The sequence below is a fragment of the Zalophus californianus genome, chromosome 8 (genome assembly GCF_009762305.2).
Source record: "Zalophus californianus isolate mZalCal1 chromosome 8, mZalCal1.pri.v2, whole genome shotgun sequence".
Lineage (NCBI taxonomy): Eukaryota > Metazoa > Chordata > Mammalia > Carnivora > Otariidae > Zalophus > Zalophus californianus.
The window spans coordinates 128,768,773-128,788,710 of record NC_045602.1 but is presented as its reverse complement, the minus strand read 5'-3'; the positions used below and the strand labels follow the sequence as shown (position 1 = coordinate 128,788,710).

Below are 19,938 nucleotides of genomic sequence, written 5' to 3'. Positions count from 1 at the left end.
TCATTCTCTCTCTTTCAAATAAATAAATAAATAATCTTTAAAAAAAAAAAAGTTCTTATGTCCAATTTGGCCAAAAAATGAATGACTTCCTTATATTCAGGCATACAGGCTATTTACACTAGGCACCTTTTATGTGCCAGCACGGTGCTAGGCACACATTCACCAACTATATAATCATAAACTGACAAGTAAAGGATTAATAAATGGTAGCTATTTAATAAACACTAAACACGTCCTCCTTTATAAAGACACCAGAAGCCAGAAAATTATTCCCATTTCATTGTAGAGAATCAGGTTCAGAAAGGGAAAGTATTTGCCCAAAGTCCCACAGCCAGTGGCAGAATGCAGAGCTTACGCATGCCATGACCTCGGATCTTAATGCACAAAACTTTACTGCAACACCTCAGGGCTGCTGCTAAGTCATCAGAATGGAGCCGAAGCCACGTGTCCCTTGATTCAAGGAGCATGGTCATTTCTCACCTCACCAGAGCTCCCAGCTGTGAGAAGGGAGGGTTGTGTTCATTTTCCAGAGAGGACAAGCTTGGTTAGGCCCAGTTGGTGAAGTGTCAGAGCTAAGATCAGAGTCAGATGGGACTCGTGACAGACAAGCACTTCCCCTTAGAAAGAGCAACAATCTTCTGGAGCCGCCGCAGGCCTAGATTTCAGCAAAAGGTGGTTAATGAAAACAGGCATTACAGCTTGCCAATTGGATAAATTATGAAATTTATTTATATTTCACCATTTAAAAGCCAGAACATAACAAATTTCACTTTCCGGAAAGTCATCTTATTAGAAATACATGAAGTGCACTTAATACAAGGAAATCGGTTTCTTGGTACCACCAGTGAAATGGACACACTCTCATCCGTTCCCTCAAATGAAGGCTTTGTCAAATTTCCCTCCAAACTTAGACCTCTCAATTCAGGAGGTCAGAGTGAACTTTTTCCAGAAACTACAGTGAAGACATGGACCTTAACATTTGGGCCCTCCCAAGCAATATCACATTAGAAAAAATTATTTTGCCCCCAAAGTGCGCTGTCTTTGCTGGTTACCAGGCATCTGCAGCCCCGACTGGCAGAGGGAGAGGCCCCCAACAGCACTACACACAGGCCCAAAGCACGCTGTCACTTGCAACCTCAGCCACTGACCAGAAAAACTTTCCATGCTCAGTGTAGAGAGGGTCTGACACAAAAAAGTAAACCTAAAGCCACATGCCTTTTGGTCGATCAGAGGTTCTGCTCCTACATATTAGACCGACAGCTCTTAGCCTTGTATTTATTAATATTCGTGAAACATGGTGAACTTCAAGTTTCTTGAGCTATTAACAAAGCAAGCTTCCAGTAGACAGTTTCCATCAACAAATGCTCACAGGAGACATGTCTGCCTTCTGAACAGTGTGTCTTGTCAAAAAGAGATAGCAGGCTGTGATACTAGATTTCCTATAACCTCTGCTTTAGAAGGCAGGTTTTCACACACTGATTTACATGTGGAAACCATCTGTGATAGAAAAGCAATACTCAGTTTAATCTAAGTTACCAAATAAAAGATAAATTAACTATAGTATCCACTGGGGCCTCTAAACCTCTTCCTTTTCATTTGAGGACTCCTCATGCTTCAAGGACAAGAATGTAAGCAGGCTCCAAATAGAGAGGTAAACACGACTCAGTCATTTGAAAATACGGCATTAGTTTGAAAATCAGAACCAAAAAGTTATGGTCCTCACACTGCTCTTAGCTGACCCTCCTCCCCACTTATGGATAAATGCAGTTTAACTTTCCTAACCTAGAAACACTTACCCTCACTAAAAATATATGGTTACACCTTATCCTAAAAAGGCACCATGCAGGCATTTAAGACTGAACCAGTTAATTCTAAGGGTGTGCAGGAGTAGTAGGAAAATATCATTAATCAAAACTTCCAGCATCAGATCATGCTAAACCCAGAACATTCACCCCAACAGGTCTTTTGAAATATTTCCCAGGAGGTAATCCAGCTTTTGGCAGCTGCTGCTAAGGGCCAATGAACAAGAACTTCCAGAGCACAGAAGGAGCTCCATCACCAATCGGATACACACACCTCAGGGACAAGGAGAGAAGATGCTGGTCTCATTTGTGCTATTCATGACCCAGAAAAGGTCCTGGCTGGCTCAGAGGACCTCAAGAGACGAACACTAGATGGGAGGAACAAGTGTGAAACAAGGATAGGTGGAGAAGCTGGGTTCTCTTCCAGAAGAGGAAGCAGAAGCTCCAGAAAGTAGCTGAGGAGCAATCAAAGACCAGACATGTGACAGAATGAACAGTAGGGAAGACCCCAAAGGAAAGGACGGCTCTGACCTGGAGACCTCTTTCTCTGTCAGAAGGGACCCTATCCTAACACCACAGCTCACTTCCAGGTCTGTTGTACATTTAAGGTGTATGAGCCTAACACACAATGGAAGCTCTGGAACAGGAGACGGACAGCAGAGGCTGCTCACTGATCGACGATGGAGCGCTGCAACACCTGAGTCATCATGTCCTCTTCATCAACATCGTAATCCTGTGGGCGAAACACAGACACTCGGCCTCAGCACCAGTTAAAGCCACAAAGCCTCACGGTCAGCAGGAAAAGTGGGGCAGCCCAGGGATGACGGGCTCTAGAGGCGACCGCCCCAGGACCGATCCCGGCTCCAGGGTGAGACGCCAGCCACGTAACTGGGGGCAAACTGCTGGATCTCTCTGTGCCTCTGCTGCCTCATCCTGACAGTGAAAATACTGACGGCTCCCTCACACAGGCACTAGGAGGACCAGAGGGCATCTGCATGGAGAGCGGCACAGACCAAGTGCTCAAACGGGAGTACACTGGAGTCAAACTTGCCTTTTTAATTCAATGAGGCCAAATTATCTACTTGGGTAGAACTTGGGAATCATATTCCTCTTCACAGCACTAACAAAAAGGACAGTTATTTTGAAGTCTGAACCTCAGACACTCTCTTAGACTGAGAATAAATATTCTTATGACAACTTAGGAAAGAGTCATGCTTTTCTTCCCAGGTCCTGAAATACAGCCGTTAAGACTGAATACTACTGAGTGCCTGGGTGGCTTGGTTGGTTAAGCGACTGCCTTCAGCTCAGGTCATGATCCTGGAGTCCCGGGATCGGGTCGCACGTTGGGCTCCCTGCCCGGCGGGCAGTCTGCTTCTCCCTCTGACTCTCTCCCCCTCTCATGTGCTCTCTCATTCTCTCTCTCAAATAAATAAATAAAATCTTAAAAAAAAAAAAAAAGAGAGACTGAATACTACTCTAAAATCCTCATGACGTATATCTATCAACAAACAAACGGTTTACCTGGAGCAGTTGGCCAAATTTATCTATTACTATTATGCCAAAACAACAGTGGGTCCCTTCAAAACCGCTCAGCTCTAGGGAAAGGATACCAACTGGATGAACACCTTTGGCGAGTGGATGTGCTTTCTTTGACCTGAAGTCCTTTAAAAAAATTATGAGATTATTTCCTATGACATTCTGCCTTTCCAGCTTCTTGGGGTTGGGGCAGGTGAAGAGACAGGCAATACTATCCCTGTATCTCCACACGCTAACGATCAACTGGAGCTGATGGCAGCATAACACAGGTCAGATACTGTCCAATTTGCAAATCCTCATGAGGACCACTGCCATTACTTGCCTGGTCCCCATGAGCATTTGAGCTTTGGGATCCTAAGCCAGGTTCTATAACAGGTAAAAACTACACATACCAAAAGGAAGTGGGGAAATTTTTTGGGAAAAAACCAGAAATACGCTTTCACTATGTTTCACTGCACATGACTGGCCAGTTCACCTTCTTAAATACCACACAACAAAGGCTCTGGCCACTCACTGGGTTCACCAGCATGGACCACACAGCTGCTGTTCCAGGGAGCCCATCACATCAGGGACAAAACTCAACAACAGGACCCACAGTTCTCCAGGTAAGAGAAGGGAGTTCCCCCAGGGGAAGGATCAGGGCCCGGGTTCCAGACTCACCACAAAAGTGTCGTAAGAAAACTGGTGCCGGCGCTGGATGTGCTCTATGAAGTTGGCGCTGCGGTAGTTGGGGTCTCCCCAGGGCATTGAGGCACATATCGGGCAAACCTTTCAACAAAGAAGCACGGTCTTAGGCACCTGACATTAAAGCTGACATTAGCCCTCTGTGACCTCTATCTGGCCTCCTTTCCTCCAGGGCAGCTTTCCTGACACACTGGTTTAGGGCCTGGCCACTCCTTCATACGTACATTCATAACCCAGAAAGCACTGTCAGCCTCCTCGGGTCAAATGAGAGATGAGAGTGCATAAAGGCTTCAGCCACCATACCACCCTTTTCTGAACCTTTACTGTGACCAGGATGTGTGTCAGCTCAGTAGGGGCCTAGACTCTGGCTGTCTGACCCAGCACACAAAATGATCCAAAAGCACAAAGAAAACCAAGGAAATGACAGATGAACCATATCCCGAGGAAGTAAAACACAGCCTTCTGTGCTATTTTTACAAAGTCAATGCTCAGATGAGAGGGCTGAGGCTGAAAAGCCCTCATGTAAGAAGTCGATTTGGGCCTTGAAGACTGGGAGGTATTTGGAAGGACAAAGAGAACATGAAAGGGTGCTCCAGAAGACAGGAAGTGGCACAGAGAGGCCAGGGGATAGCAGTATAGGCCTACAATGAGGCAATCAGTCTGGCTAGAATGGAAAATTCATAGATGGACAGAGAGGAGCTGGGCCAGGGGGAGCAGTAGGCCTAAGCGGTCGGCTTGGAAATGGAACCCCACCATTTACAAGGAAGATAGGGCGACAAAAGGGACTGGCAAGAGATCAGTCTGAAATGGTAGAAGACTCCTTGGTAGAAGGAGCCGGCCGGGCTGGCAGCTATAGCTGTGGGGCTGGAAGGTGGGTTGGGTCCAGAGACTGAGAGGTGGTGGCTTCCAATGGGAAGGGCTGAAACATTAACAGTTAAAGACTCTGTAGATGGAGAGGGGACAGAACAGAGCGTCAACAGCTGAAGGAAGAGAGGCTTCAACAGAGACAAAACAACCAGAGGGATTTTGGGAAGCCAAAAAAGGAAAAAAAGAGAAAATGAGGTCATAGTACCAAAACCACAGAGCACTCTAGCACTATCAGATTTATGAGCGCACTTAACCTTTAACCAAGTTAACCCAGGTCTAAGACTTTATCTTATAAACATAGATAAACACAAAGATGTGTTAAAAATTTATAGCTACATCTATGAAAAACCCACAGCGAATATCATTCTCAATGGGGAAAAACTGAGAGCTTTCCCCCTAAGGTCAGAACGCGGCAGGGATGTCCACTCTCACCACTGCTATTCAACACAGTACTAGAAGTCCTAGCCTCAGCCATCAGACAACAAAAAGAAAGAAAAGGCATCCGAATCAGCAAAGAAGTCAAACTCTCACTCTTTGCAGGTAATATGATACTTTATGTTGAAAACCCCAAAGACTCCACCCCAAAACTGCTAGAACTCATACAGGAATTCAGTCAAGTGGCAGGACATAAAACCAATCCACAGAAATCAGTGGCATTTCTATACACCAACAAGACAGAAGAAAGAGAAATTAGGGAGTCAATACCATTTACAATTGCACCCAAAACCATAAGATACCTAAGAATAAATCTAACCAAAGAGGCAAAGAATCTGTACTCAGAAAACTATAGAATACTCAGGAAAGAAATTGAGGAAGACACAAAGAAATGGAAAAACGTTCCATGCTCATGGACTGGAAGAACAAACATTGTGAAAATGTCTATGCTACCTAGCGCAATCTACACATTTAATGCAATCCCTATCAAAATACCATCAACTTTTTTCAAAGAAATGGAACAAATGATCCTAAAATTTGTATGGAAACCAGAAAAGACCCCAAATAGCCAGAGGAATGTTGAAAAAGAAAAGCAAAGCTGGTGGCATCACAATTCCGGACTTCAAGCTCTATTACAAAGCTGTAATCATCAAGACAGTATGGTACTGGCAAAAAACAGACACGTAGATCAATGGAACAGAATAGAGAGCCCAGAAATGGACCCTCAACTCTAATGGTCAACTAATCTTTGACAAAGCAGGAAAGAATGTCCAATGGAAAAAAGACAGTCTCTTCAACAAATGTTGTTGGGAAAATTGGACAGCCACATGCAGAAGAATGAAACTGTACCATTTTCTTACACCACACACAAAAATAGACTCAAAATGGATGAAAGACCTAAAGGTGAGACAGGAATCCATCAAAATCCTTGAGGAGAACACAGGCAGCAACTTCTTCCTAGAAACATGGCCGAAGGCAAGGGAAGCAAGGGCAAAAATGAACTACTGGGACTTCATCAAGATAAAAAACTTTTGTACAGCAAAGGTAACAGTCAACAAAACCAAAAGACAACTGACAGAATGGGAGAAGATATCTGCAAATGACGTATCAGATAAAGGGCTAGTATCCAAAATCTATAAAGAACTTAGCAAATTGAACACCCAAAGAATAATCCAGTCAAGAAATGGGAAGACATGAACAGACATTTCTGCAAAGAAGACATCCAAATGTCCAAAAGACACATGAAAAAGTGTTCAACATCACTCGGCATCAGAGAAATCCAAATCCAAATCTCAGCAAGATACCACCTCACACCAGTCAGAATGGCTAAAATTAACAAGTCAGGAAACGACAGATGTTCGCGGGGATGTGGAGAAAGGGGAACCCTCCTACACTGTTGGTGGGAGTGCAAGCTGGTGCAGCGACTCTGGAAAACAGTATGGAGCTTCCTCAAAAAGTTGAAAATAGAGCTGCCCTACGACCCAGCAATTGCACTACTGGGTATTTACCCCAAAGATACAAATGTAGTAATCCGAAGGGGCACCTGCACCCCAATGTTTAGAGCAGCAATGTCCACAATAGCCAAACTATGGAAAGCACCAAGATGTCCAACAACAGATATATGGATACAGAAGATGTGGTATGTAGCTACAATGGAATATTATGCAGCCATCAAAAAAAATCTTGCCATTTGCAATGACGTGGATGGAACTAGAGAGTATTATGCTAAGCGAAATAAGTCAATCAGAGAAAGATTTAAGTATCATATGATCTCACTGATATGAGGAATTTGAGATCAACACAGAGGATCATAGGGGAAGGGAGGAAAAACTGAAACAAGATGAAACCAGAGAGGGAGACAAACTCTTAATCTCAGGAAACAAACTGAGGGTTGCTGGAGTGGTGGGGTGTGGGAGGGATGGGGTGGCTGGGTGATGGACACTGGGGAGGGTATGTGCTATGGTGAGTGCTGTGAATTGTGCAAGACTGATGAATCACAGACCTGTACCTCTGAAACAAATAACACATTATATGTTTAAAAAAAAAAAAAGAAGATAGTAGGAAGGGAAAAATGAAGGGGGGAAATCGGAGGGGGAGATGAACCATGAGAAACTATGGACTCTGAGAAACAAACCGAGGGTTTTAGAGGGGAGGGGAGTCGGGGGATGGGTAAGCCCGGTGATGGGTATTAAAGAGGGCACGTACTGCATGGAGCACTGGGTGTTATACGCAAACAATGAATCATGGAACACTACAAAAAAAAATTATGGCTGCATTTTAAAACTTAGCATGCCACATAATTTCCAACCTACAGAAAAGTAGATATTGCTTTGGTGACCCATCCCTTATCCCCAAAACCTAGATTTTAGTTTGGCACACTCATTTTGGCAAAAAAATGAGGCATTTTAAAATAAGACACAATATCTCACCCTTTACTATTTCAGTACAGTCCTCAAAATAGGTACTTCCCTTTACATATCCAATACTACTGTCCCACCTATCAATCAACAATAATTCTTTAGTAGCATTTAATATCCAGTCCTTACTCTAACTTCCTGATATGGTCTGAGACCAACCTTGATGTTCATCAATAAGGGACAGACAAGTAATGGGAAACTGTGAAGCTCATTAAAAAAGCAGATATACATGTCAGATATGGGGCAGATGCCAAGAACACTGATTCAGTGTGTAGAACGTGCTGTCATTTGCATAAAAAGGGGGACATACAAGAATCTCCTAAGGACATCTGAAAACTACAGACGTCTTTGGATTACATGATTGTGTATTTTTCCACACACAGCTGAGCTCTACTGACATGCCAGTGGGCACAACAGAGAACCGTTTCTGATGTTCTGATGTTCTGAAGTGAAAACTGGTTTAGGAGCCAGGACACCAGGTTCCAGTACTCGCTCCGCCGCTAACCAGCTCTACAACATAGTCAATCCGCTTAACTTGGATGGCACACAAATTTCTTCATTTACTCCCTTCTAAAAACCGCAGGGCAAGATGGTGGTAGGAAATGAATTCCAGTCTCTACATTTTACTTAACATCCATTATCCTTCTCATAATTACCAAAATAGTTAAGCTTATCTGGCAAACTTTAAAACAGAAAATGCACAGTGGGGGCGGGTGGGTGGTGTTTGTGTGTCTCTGCACACTTGCCTTTTCAATGAATGATCACTTATTAAGAATAACACCTAAAACATCTTGAAGAAAGAGCTGAAACCTTGGCTTTGGGTGTTTTTTACAAAACATAGCTCTTATTTGCCAACTGTGGCCAAAGAATGCACACTGTGAAGCCACTCCGGAATCACAGAAAAATAGCAGGTTCAATGCCCATTTCAGGTTGACATCTGCCTACAGAAAATTTCAATAGTCATCTATATAATAAAGATATAAATGTTAGAAAGACAAATATTAAAATCAAATGGTAAGGCTGTTTATTTTTGAGAATAATCAAGTCTGTGAGTGATCTCATGAGGCTGGCAAGCCACCATGGTGTGGTTTACTTTTAGATTGGGTCTATTTCTATTAAACAAAAATGGCAAATGGCAACATAATGCATTTATCATATCCAAACACAGAATAAAATGCAAGAATATAAAGAAATACTGGGAACTAATGGTATAGAAGGGAACCGGAAAACTAGGGGAAGGGGTCAGAGACACACTTTTTACAATGTGAACTGACTACATACAAAGAAAACGTATTTAAAAATTGCAAAGACGGGGGCGCCTGGGTGGCTCAGTCAGTTAAGTGTCTCCTTCGGCTCAGGTCATGATCCCAGAGTCCTGAGATCGAGCCCCGCATCAGGCTCCCTCTCCCTGCTCAGCAGAAGGCCTGCTTCTCCCTCTCCCTCTGCTGCTTCCCCTGCTTGTACATGCACTCTGTCAAATAAATAAATAAAATCTTTTTAAAAAATTGCAAAGAGGTGACAGACAGCAAGGGCTCGAGAAGTCAGCTGGGACCATGGAGAATACGACATCAGCAGGGGTGGAAGCTGAATCTGGAGAGGATAAAGAAAAGGGTTCAAAGAGACAGCAGCAGCTAAAAAATGACAAGCTCGAGGGAAAAGATCAACCGAACACTATCTAGAGAGAGCACAGATCGAATATTCCTCCCACCAACGAGCCAGGGAAGATGGGCATGTCTGAAGGAAAACAAGAGTGAGGCATGGGTAGAGAAACAAAGCTGAGGTAAGAAAAGGCAAGACACAGGACAGGGTAAGCCGCAGGAGCAGAGATAAGTCTTACTTTGGGCTGGGCCCTCTGCTCAGTCCTCTGCATGGGTCTGAGGACTCAGGCAGAGTCAGATTTGGAAAGGAGCCTTTTCCTCAACACAAAATGGAATGATAAGGACAAGAAACAAGGGCTGCAAATTCAAGTGCTCACAGGGACCAGATTAGTAAGGCACATGAGCAAAGGAGGACAGGTGTAAGCCTATCCCATCTAGAGGGGCAGCAACCACTCTAGGCCAGTTGGCTCTTTTTTTTTTTACTTTATTTTAAAGATTTTTATTTATTTATTAACAGAGATAGAGAGCACAAGTAGGCAGAGTAGCAGGCAGAGAGAGAGGGAGAAGCAGGCTCTCCGCTGAGCAGGGAGCCCAGTGCGGGGCTCGATCTCAGGGTCCTGGGATCATGACCTGAGCTGAAGGCAGACGCTTACGAACTGAGCCACCCAGGCGCCCCATTAATTTTTATTTTTTATTTTATTTTTTAAAGACTTTATTTATTTGACAGAGAGACACAGAGAGAGAGGGAACACAAGCAGGGGCAGTGGGAGAGGGAGAAGCAGGCTTCCCGCTGAGCAGCTCGGAGCCGGATGTGGGACTTAATCCCAGGACCCTGGGACCATGACCCGAGCCGGAGGCAGACGCTTAACGACTGAGCCACCCAGGCGCCCCGTAGGCCAGCTGGCTCTTGCCAGAACTTTCAGTTTCTCAAATGTAGACTATCAAGACTGAGAAATCTTCTGGTTTTTAAAGGTTAAAAGGGAAGTTAAAATGTGTATAGGCCACACATATCCCATGGACCGCCAGTCTGCGACCTCAGAGGTAAATCAGAGGGTTCCTGAGACAGGAGGAAGAGTGAAGAAAGGAATTCACACGTGATACTCTGAACTCAGTTAAAAGCAGGACTCAGTGTTACCTGGAAAGGATGAGTAGGGGTCATGCCAGGAACTTAATGGACAGAGTCCCCAGAACAGCCACCAGGGAGTGCCGAGCAGCAACAGGGCCTGGCTGAAAATGACTTACAATGAGCCACGCGGGCCAAGTTCCCTAGTGAGGGGAGTTGGGAAAAGCGGACAAGAGGGAATTTATCTGTCAAATCTGTCACAGCACAACAGTAAGAGCTTGGGGAGCCCAGGGTAAAAAGTGGCTGTACTGACCAGAATGTGGACTTGCTAAGGAGTTCAATAAAGTCAAGAGAAGATCTAAGGTATTCTCAAACAGGCCGGCTGTATCTTAAAATTTGCAAAAAAAAAAAAAAAAAAAAGAATGCCACTAGGCCTAATCCTATTCACAAAAGCTCATTCAAATACTAAAGTCCATGCACCACCTTTTAAGGCAAGGGAGCTGAAGCGTGCCCATAAAACTAGGTATACAGTTCAAAAGAGCAGTCTGAGATGGGAAAACTGAAAGAGAACTACAGAGGAGGTTCTATCAAGACCTAGCCTGTCAATGACATTAAAAGGGAAGGGGGCACCTGGCTGGCTCAGTCAGTGGAGTGCGTGACTCTTTTTTTTTTTTTTTTTAAAGATTTTATTTAGAGAGAGAGACAGCGAGAGAGGCAATACAAGCAGGGGGATTGGGAGAGGGAGAAGCAGACTCCCCACCAAGCAGGGAGCCCGATGCAGGGCTCGATCCCAGCACCCTGGGATCATGACCTGAGCCGAAGGCAGATGCTTAACGACTGAGCCACCCAGGCTCCCCGTGGAGTGAGTGACTCCTGATCTCGGGGTTGTGAGTTCAAGCCCCACACTGGGCATACAGCTTATTTGGGGGGGGGGGCGGGAAAAAGGAAAGGGTGATACTGCTGACATGGATCATATCCAGACATTAAAGAAAACTACGTGCCATTCTGTGATACTTAAATGTCAAGACTGATAAGCACTTTCCTAGTAATTTCATATACATTCTCTTTCTCCACAACTATGAACTACTCTCAAAAGGAAAATGGTAGCTCTACAGGGGACAAACCTCGTGGACATCAAGGGATCCAAGTTAACATTACCAACGACAGCGCCAACAGACATCACATAACCTCAGATGTGTCACCCAGAGGACACACTGCTTATAAAATGAAGAAGAATCAGACAAATGCAAATTGAAGGACATCTTACAAAACAACTGGTCTGTCCTCTTTAAAAATGTCAAGGTAATGTAAGGCAAAGAAAAGCCGAACCCTAGAGCCGTGACAACTACATGTAACACAAAGATCCAGAATTTGGGGGCAGAAGGATATTGCTATGAAGGATATTGCAATTATTAAAATTTCAAGGTATTCCACTTTTTTTTTTAAAGTAATCTCTCTGGCCAACTTGGGGCTTGAACTCACAACCCTGAGATCAGGAGTCACATGTTCTACCAACTGAGCCAGGCAAGCACCCCTACAATTGTTAAAATTTAAACATGAATTCTCTATTAGATATTAAATTGTGCCAATGTTACATTTCCTGAGTGTGACAAACACAAAAAATGTGATTTTGTAAAAAAATATTCTTCTAAGGAGATACATGCTGAAGTGAGTAGAAGCAAAAAGTCCTATCATCTGTAACGTATTACTGATTAGCAAAAAAGATGTACATATGGAGTATCATTAGGCAAATATGGTAAAATGTTATAAGACTGTGAATCTAGGTAAAGGGTACACAAGGAGCTCACTGTACTAATCCTGTTAATTTTTCTCTAAGTTTGACTTTTTTTCATAAAAAGGAAAACAACAAAACCTAGTTCCTCTTACCACAGATTTGGTATCCGTGCTATGGAATAACTTGCAGTGTTCCACTAGTCCTTCTTGATCAAAGTTCTTCTCGGGACAGTAAGGGCAAGGAAAGGTGTAACGGTTTGGGACATTCCTGGAAGATGAAAGGCAGGAAAAAAGGAAGAAAGCTCTCTGTGAGTACTTTTCCACACTTCAACCACTGTATCCTCCAAAAAAGGAGCAAAGTTCAATGTGTTATGACAGGGATTCTGACAATCACTTCAGAATCAGGTCAACTGTTGAAAATAACAGCAGAGCTATTACTTGAAGTGAGCAACAGAGTCCTCCACACTCTACCCCAAAAACAAAAACTGACATCAGGTGTAGCCAGATTAACAATTATACCTCCATTTTCCCAAACTCCTACAACTAAACCCTTGAACATGCAAAGTGTCCACTGTCTTCATAGCAAAAGATAACCTCCGCCTGAGGGAGTGTTTTGAGTCATTTACCTTGGCTGAAGGGAGGCATCCTTGGTGGTGGCCTTCACACCTTCCATGATGTAATTCTGGTACTTGGAACAGGTAGCCACGTGTGCCCGGATCTTGGATAGGAAGAACTTGGACAGGAAGAATCAGAGCCCATAAGTTAGTCAGGGCCGACATAGTCCCAAAGCAAGGTCAAGATGAAAACCAGATCTATTATCACCCTGGCAAACAATCTCACCAGACTCCTGGCTATGCTGACGGGGCTGAAAGCATGTTTGTTGCAGGGTTTTTGTTAATACCAAGGCTGATGTCTGACGTGACCAACCCAGGACATCTGCTTCCACTCAAAGTAACTCTTCTAGAGGTTTGCTTTTATTCAAGTTATGCTCTCTGCTCACATACTTCAAACCAGGGAAGGTTTAAGTTTTCTACATAGCATTTAAACTAGTCTCCTCACAGCAAGCCAAGAAGCACGTTTCATTATGGGCAGCAGTAAAAAATAATCATTTAAGTAAAAGAGATAAGACCAGTAATTCTAGTTAAAGTACAGGATGCCAGATTGTGACAAATGATCTTTAAAAAACCAGAAATCTGAGTTCTATTTCTCCTATAAAATCTAGTCTTTGCAAGATGGAAAGAGAAAGAAAACCTAGAGGAGAGTGCTTCATCGCAGGTGTTCTAAAAGGAAAGAAAAAGTTTAAAGAATGAAGAGGAGAGGTAAAAGGAAGATAAACATTTTTGGAGGTATAGGACACCCGGAAATACAATACAATCATTAATCTTTAAAAATGAAGAAAAGTCAGAAGTATAAAAAAAAAAAACCATCATGCATGCATAAAGATAAAGTAATGGGTGATTTCATTTCAATATCCTGAGTTTCGAAATTAAAGGAAACCACAATAAAAAAAAGAAAGCTTCGTTATTTGAACTCCAGCTTACCATAATGTTCTTTTCTGTCTTACCTCCAGCTAAAGAACTTGACTTCAAGTCACCAACCAAAGAGCTCCCAATTAAAAGGGATGGGAAATAGCCCTATTCAGAATGATAACCACTTTGTACCCCTAGTGCTAAATCACTCTGAAAGGAAGGAGATAAGGTATATCCATTCTATGGCCACTGATACTAATGTGTTAAAGTAATGAAACTGACATGTTAGGCTGTTTAGTAAGTCATTAAGTGAAAAAAATTTACAAAATGAGAAAAATCTCTAGAATTAAAGTATACTTCTATTTTGTAAAATTCCTATATCTGTTTATAAAAACCTTACGTCTGTGTTTGTCAAAGGGCAGAAAATGTTTTGCAGCCTTCTAAATTAAATCACTTTTAAAGAGGTAATCTCTGGAGTGGGGAACAAGCTTACATTATTTTGTATGTTTGTACAGTCCAAAATTAACAAAGTCCTGATTTCAAAACCTATAAGGTTGGGTCTATCTCTTGGAAAGTAAGACAACAGTATTTCTTCTTTATAATTATAATAGATGGTGAAATAAATACACTTGAGTCCAACATGATTATACAAAAGAGCATGGATGCATTTCAAATGTTAGGTATCGCTCTTATAATCACATCATTTCATAATGACCTTTATGTCATGATTCTTCCCTATCAAGTACTAAAAAGTTCAAATACTCTTGATATCCATTATGATACAGATTATATAACATTTCCCCTCAAACTCATGGCAGTAGGTTAACCTTTTTGAGATGCTGATCTCATTTTATGTTAAAAAAAATTAAGAAATAGCATCCTATCATTATATTCTAATGGAAATTATGCATAGTGCTTTGGAAAAGTGGCTCTTTTATAGGGAAAAAACCAGGGTAACTGACTTCTATGGTTTTCAAAGCTACAATATATAACACACTAAACCAACTCAAAAAAAAAAAAAAGGCAAAACCAATACAGTCACTAAAATGAAATGGCACAGCCATTGCCACAGATAACTAGCATGCACACGTGCTGTTAGTCACCTAGTCATGCTCTAACTTGAGAAACAATGTGGCAACAGCTCTGCGTTTTACCCCCTCTCATCAGAGAAAGACACTGACTCTTCCATTTTACTTCCACATACATTTTTATGGCAGCCATGGCAAGAAGTCTCTGTGCTCTCAATCTGCCGCTCGAGCTCCGCGGCTCGGACGCCAGGTGCCAGAGCGCTGCGACACACCCCACAGACAGGCTTCTTCGGCTTCAGACATTCCTGCAGGCATGCAGAGCAAAAGCTAGAACAAGACATACAGAGAACCTGCGTCATGCATCGTGGAGACAAGACAACAAAAATGGATAAACTTTTAAAAAGACATCAATGAATAATGGATTATAAACATATTGTTCCCTGTTCCTGATTCAAATACTGAGTCCTCCCAGGCCAGAAAGGGGGTAGGGGGAGTGTCCTGCCAAGAACACACAGGTCCACCAACAGAAACACACACAAACTGTCATGACACATGGTGAAAGGTGTTGTGGCATAATCTGCAAACATTAGCACCTGCCACTGAGGAATCTTGGTGGGGTTTCCTGAACCTCAGCTTCTCCTCTGTGAAATGGAGATGGTAGTAGCTGCCTCTGAGATTACTGGGATGGAATACGTGTAGCAGACCCTCAGCAGACCACAAACAGGAGGTGCTATCCTTAGCGGTGAATATAAAGCTCTATGAGAAGACAAAGATAAGACCACCCAGCTGTGACCCAAGAAGGACGAGGCTGGTAAGACTTCAGAGACAGCATTCACGAAAGAGCCTTAAAAGAAAGAGCTCAGCTGGCAGAGGAATCTAAGAATACTCCAGGCACTTAGACTTAAAAATTCATGAGGCACCTAAGGAAATAAAAGTTTAACACCTTTCCTCATGAACAGTAGGAACCCAGATGTTTAAAGATATCAACAAGGCCAAGTCCGAGTTTTAGAAAAATAGCTGAGGTTATCATGAACAGAGTTGTTGGTTTTCAATTTTTTTTTATTTTTTTAATGTGAGGAAGGACAGGAGCCTTGAAGTAGAAACCAAACAGATGGCTAAGGCAAGGAATTCTGAGGGCCTGAGGCCACAGAGAATTAATTCAGGAAATGATTCAGAGGAGTCAGTAGTACTTGGGAACTTACTGAATTTGGAAAAGGAAAGTCAAAGAAGGCCAAGTTTCTATCCTGAAACCTATGTAGGGAGTGATGCTGAGATATGGTACATAGTGAGAAAGAACAATAAGGCATGAAAACAGCCTGGCTTTATACCCAACCTGACAGGTTTAAGGCAAGATAACAAAACCTGCAAGGAAGAACTCAGGATAGGGCCCCGGGTGGTGGCTGTGAGCCTCTGGCCCACGGCAGCTGGGCCCTCCACACGCGCACCCCGGGACAGGCAGCTGCTTTCTGGACTGCATGACACTAAGATGCTTGTCCCCAGGGGCCCGACCCAGGCCCCGAGACGTGCACAGAGGCAAGACCAGACTTTTCTGTCATTTATTTTCAATAAATAAGCAGCAAAAAAAAAAAAAAAAAAAAAAAGGAAGAACTCAGGATATATTAATCAAGGCTGACCTGTGCATGTGACAAATTTTTACCATCTCTAAGGATTTTCTTCCCCTCTGTCATAAAGCTAGATGTTAACTGCCACACAAAATAGACCAGGCTGAGAGAAAGTGAGGGGGCCTAGTGATTCACCACTGAGAGCATAGTGGAAAGTAAACAAAATCCCTGTCTTCATGATGCTTATATTCCAAAGTGAAGAAAAACACAAATGTTAATTTCTGATAGTGATTAAGTATAAGAAGAAATAAAACAAGGCAGAGATCAGCCGAGATGGATCATACTGAGCTTCTTTAAGGAGGCAATATTTGAGCTAAGACCTAAAACTATAAGGAGACTGCCACACAGACTGAACACAAAGAGATGATATACCAAGTGCAAAGGCAGAAAGGGAGGCCTTAGGGACCATGATGGGTAGACCACTGGGAGAGGGTAAGTGATTAGGTTGGAGAGGTAGAGGGCCTGTGGGCATCATTTGTTGTAACTCTTCTCAAAGGCGGATCACAAGAGGAACCAAAGAGAGCAGAGGGTCCCAGAGAAACCAAGCCCCGCTGGTAGATAAAAGCAGCTTCAAGCCTTCAAGCACACACCAGGATACAGCTCACTGACCAAATATTCACGAGCCACCTTGTGCCCGAGTCATGCCCAACATGCAAGCCTGCTTTTAAACAGTCCCTGTATCTTGGGCTTGCTTTCAGTTTCCCTTTCCTATTTCACAGGCCTTGATCTAGTTCAGCCTTCTAAGTGCTTCCATCCTTTCTTTCTGTTACAGTGCTATGTAAAAAGTCCCTTCTCTTGGACTCCCAGCCACCTGCCTTTCTCCAGCTATATTCCGCTAAATTGGAGGGACACAGTCATTCAGGGCTTAAAATAAAATTTTATAAAAACTCAATGCCCCACCCAGCCAAAGCTACAATGATGCTGGTTTCCAAGCATAAAAGCAAAAAATCTGCCACTAACTAGGCTGAGCAAAAAAGCACTTGGCTGCAGCTAAGGGGGACTTGTGCTGCCCTCACAGAGGTGCATCCATCAGTCTTCAATCAGCATTGAACTGATGAACACGTGGAATTTGTATGGTGAGTACAGAAAAGAGCCAAGGTTTGAAACCCAGTACTTGACCTCTGACCTAGGAAAGGTTCACCTGGCTCAAGGAAACCCCAACTTTTGCTGCTCTTCAGTTGGTAAATTGTGACTGGGTCAAGCCTCTTTATCAATATTAACGGTGAATGAAATCCAGTGAATTAACCCCAAATCAGGTAAAGTAGTAAGGAGGGCTGATCCAAGGAAAAGACAACTCAATGAGAACACTATCTAGCCTCCACCACCAATTTCTTAGGTCATCCATCCATTACCTGATCGCTCCCAAACACACCAGTTTGATCCCTATAATACCCTCCCACTGCACACTGAATTTTCACAATAGTCTGAACACTTGTTAGCCTAATTTATCATCAATTCATTGGACTGTAAACTTTGAGGGCAGAATCACCTTGTTTCTTACTGTGACCCAAGAATCTGGCATATGGTGGCTACAAATATTTTAGTGGGTTGAATATAAGCCTGGAAGATGGATGCTCAGACACTGTGCTGGGCACTGGGGATACAGAGAGGGGCAACACAGATATGGTCACTGCCCTCATGATCCCTAAGTCTGGCTCTCTGCAAGGAAGAAGGAAGCGCCAGAAATGAAGCAGGGAAGTAATTTAAATAGGGATGGTGATAAGGGCGGTAAGTTAATTTGGGGTACCTGTCAGGGGAGGTGCAGATGGGGCAAGAAGAGCTCCACGCTAACTGAACTGCAAGTGGGAACAGCCCAAAGCTAGAAAGAACTTAAGAGTATCCGAAGAAGCAAAGAGCAGTCAGTGTGGCTGGGGAGCCCTTGCCAGGTGCCAAATTATTCTCTGGGCTGGCAAGGAGACACCTGCAGTTCATCTGGGAAGAGTGAGACAATGGTGAGTCTGCCCTATGTGAGCCTCAGTCTCCTCACCTGCAAAATGGCTGTCAACCCTCTTCCCCTGCAGTACTGCTATAGGAGTAAGAATACCTGTGAGGCCCACACGTGCCTGTTGTGTCTACTCTCCATAAAGGTATCCTAAAACCAATGACAAGATGATGCCCAAGAGAAGCACTGAGGGAGACCCCTGAGGAAAAGCTAACCCCCAGCAGCAAGAAGTAGCCACATTTTCTACAGTTCTTTCAACTTAGGTGTCTGTGCGCCTGATGAAGCAAGGTTTAGATTCAAATCCCTCGAACCTCAACTTACACTGCATCTACCCCGGCCCAGGGTCTGTACTGGTCATTTTCACACACATCTCCTTTAGTCGTCATAACCAGTGTATTAGCAACATGCAGGCCCTGGAGGCTTAATTTCAAACAAAATGCAGCAAACCACGTACACAAGTAGGAATGCTAACAAGCGCTATCTGCAACTCCCAACCCCTTTCACAGTTAATGGCAGACTGGTGAGATCTTATTATCAAGACTTCCCTTTTGTTCTTTTAGTTAGTTCAGCATTTTTCCAACTTCAGTGCACATTCGAATTACTTGGTAGAGCTGGGTACATGACGCCATACGTACCATACTTCAGGAGCAATGCAGACTATTCAAGGAAGATAGAGGCTGTCCAGGGTCCAAGGGCCGACTTTATTTTTTTAAGTAAACTCTACGCCCAACGTGGGGCTCAAACTGACGACCCCAGGATCAAGAATCACATGCTCTTCCGAATGAACCAGCCAGGAGCCCCACCAAGGGCCGACTTGAGACCCTACCTAATCCGCAGCAGGGTGCGACTCCATTATCCCGGGGGAGGAGCCTGACAGGGCGCCTGGAATACAGTAGGCGCTCAACAGACGGCAGGATACTTGGAAGGGAGTAGGGCGGAGAAGAGCGCCCCGCCGGCTTCCACCGGCCTTCAGGAGCCCCGGAGGGCCCCGGGAAGAGAGCCCTTTAGCCCGGTCCTCGCGCTTCCGCCCCAGACCCTCCCCGCCCGGGCCGCACCCCTCCCAATAGGTTTGCCCCCGACCAGACCCCGGCTCGCCACTTACACGTGACCGCAGGGCACTTGAACCGGCTTCTCGTACACCTCTAAACACACGGGACACGTGAAGCGGCCCAGCGGGTCGGCCTCCGCTGCGGGCCCAGCCAGCTGCGAACCACCCTCACGGTCCTGCTGTTGCGCCGCCATCTTGCTGCCGCGCAGAGCAGCGCAACGGCGGCCGAGAAGGAGGAGCCCGGGGGGGCGGGGCCGAGGTAGCGGGCTAGCGCGCGCGCTCGGGGCGGGGCTTGAGGCCAGCCGGGGCGGGGCAAGGACGGGACCCGGGGCCGTGAGGGGCACTTAGGGCGTGGCTTGTGGAAAGGGCACGTGGATGGTGTGGGGCTTGTGGGTGGGCCACGCCTCTTGTCCCCCTCTCTTCTCTCCCTCCCACCCCGCCCCGGACGGATGGGAGGGAGGGTGAGGCCGAGGGAAATCTGGAAAATGTGGAAGTCAGATCCAGACACCTATAGAATTGGAGCAGGCTTTGTGTTTCAGCCACTGTTTCCTCAATTTAAATCATTACTATTACGTAATATTTCATCCCAAATAGAGTTGCCTTTTGTTTAAACTTAGGCAAACAAATTTCATTAAAAAAAATTTCGTTTTAGGCAAACAACTTTTAAAGGGAGATCTATCACTCCCTGAGTTA

At 44.2% G+C, this 19,938-nt stretch overlaps 1 protein-coding gene across 1 annotated transcript; it reads right to left on the bottom strand.

Moving 5' to 3' along the window:
* Positions 1-706: 706 nt before the first annotated feature.
* RNF114 (ring finger protein 114) lies at positions 707-19,462 on the bottom strand. The gene is made up of 6 exons (XM_027623332.2): positions 19,300-19,462; positions 14,810-14,960; positions 12,763-12,869; positions 12,290-12,404; positions 3,999-4,106; positions 707-2,535 (listed from the first exon to the last, which is right to left on the bottom strand). Exons 1-6 carry the CDS (start codon positions 19,437-19,439, stop codon positions 2,470-2,472), a joined length of 687 nt encoding a protein of 228 aa, XP_027479133.1. The 5' UTR covers positions 19,440-19,462; the 3' UTR covers positions 707-2,469.
* Between the last annotated feature and the right edge of the window lie 476 nt (positions 19,463-19,938).

What these genes read in the sequence shown, in the direction of transcription:
- RNF114 (XM_027623332.2), bottom strand. Translation starts at nt 19,439, where the DNA reads ATGGCGGCGCAACAGCAGGACCGTGAGGGTGGTTCGCAGCTGGCTGGG. An exon ending in GCCATGGCTGCCATAAAAAT is followed by an intron (nt 12,870 to 14,809) that starts GTATGTGGAAGT and finishes TTCCTGTCCAAG; the next exon opens with TTCTTCCTATCCAAGATCCG. An exon ending in TTTCTTACGACACTTTTGTG is followed by an intron (nt 2,536 to 3,998) that starts GTGAGTCTGGAA and finishes TTTCGCCCACAG; the next exon opens with GATTACGATGTTGATGAAGA.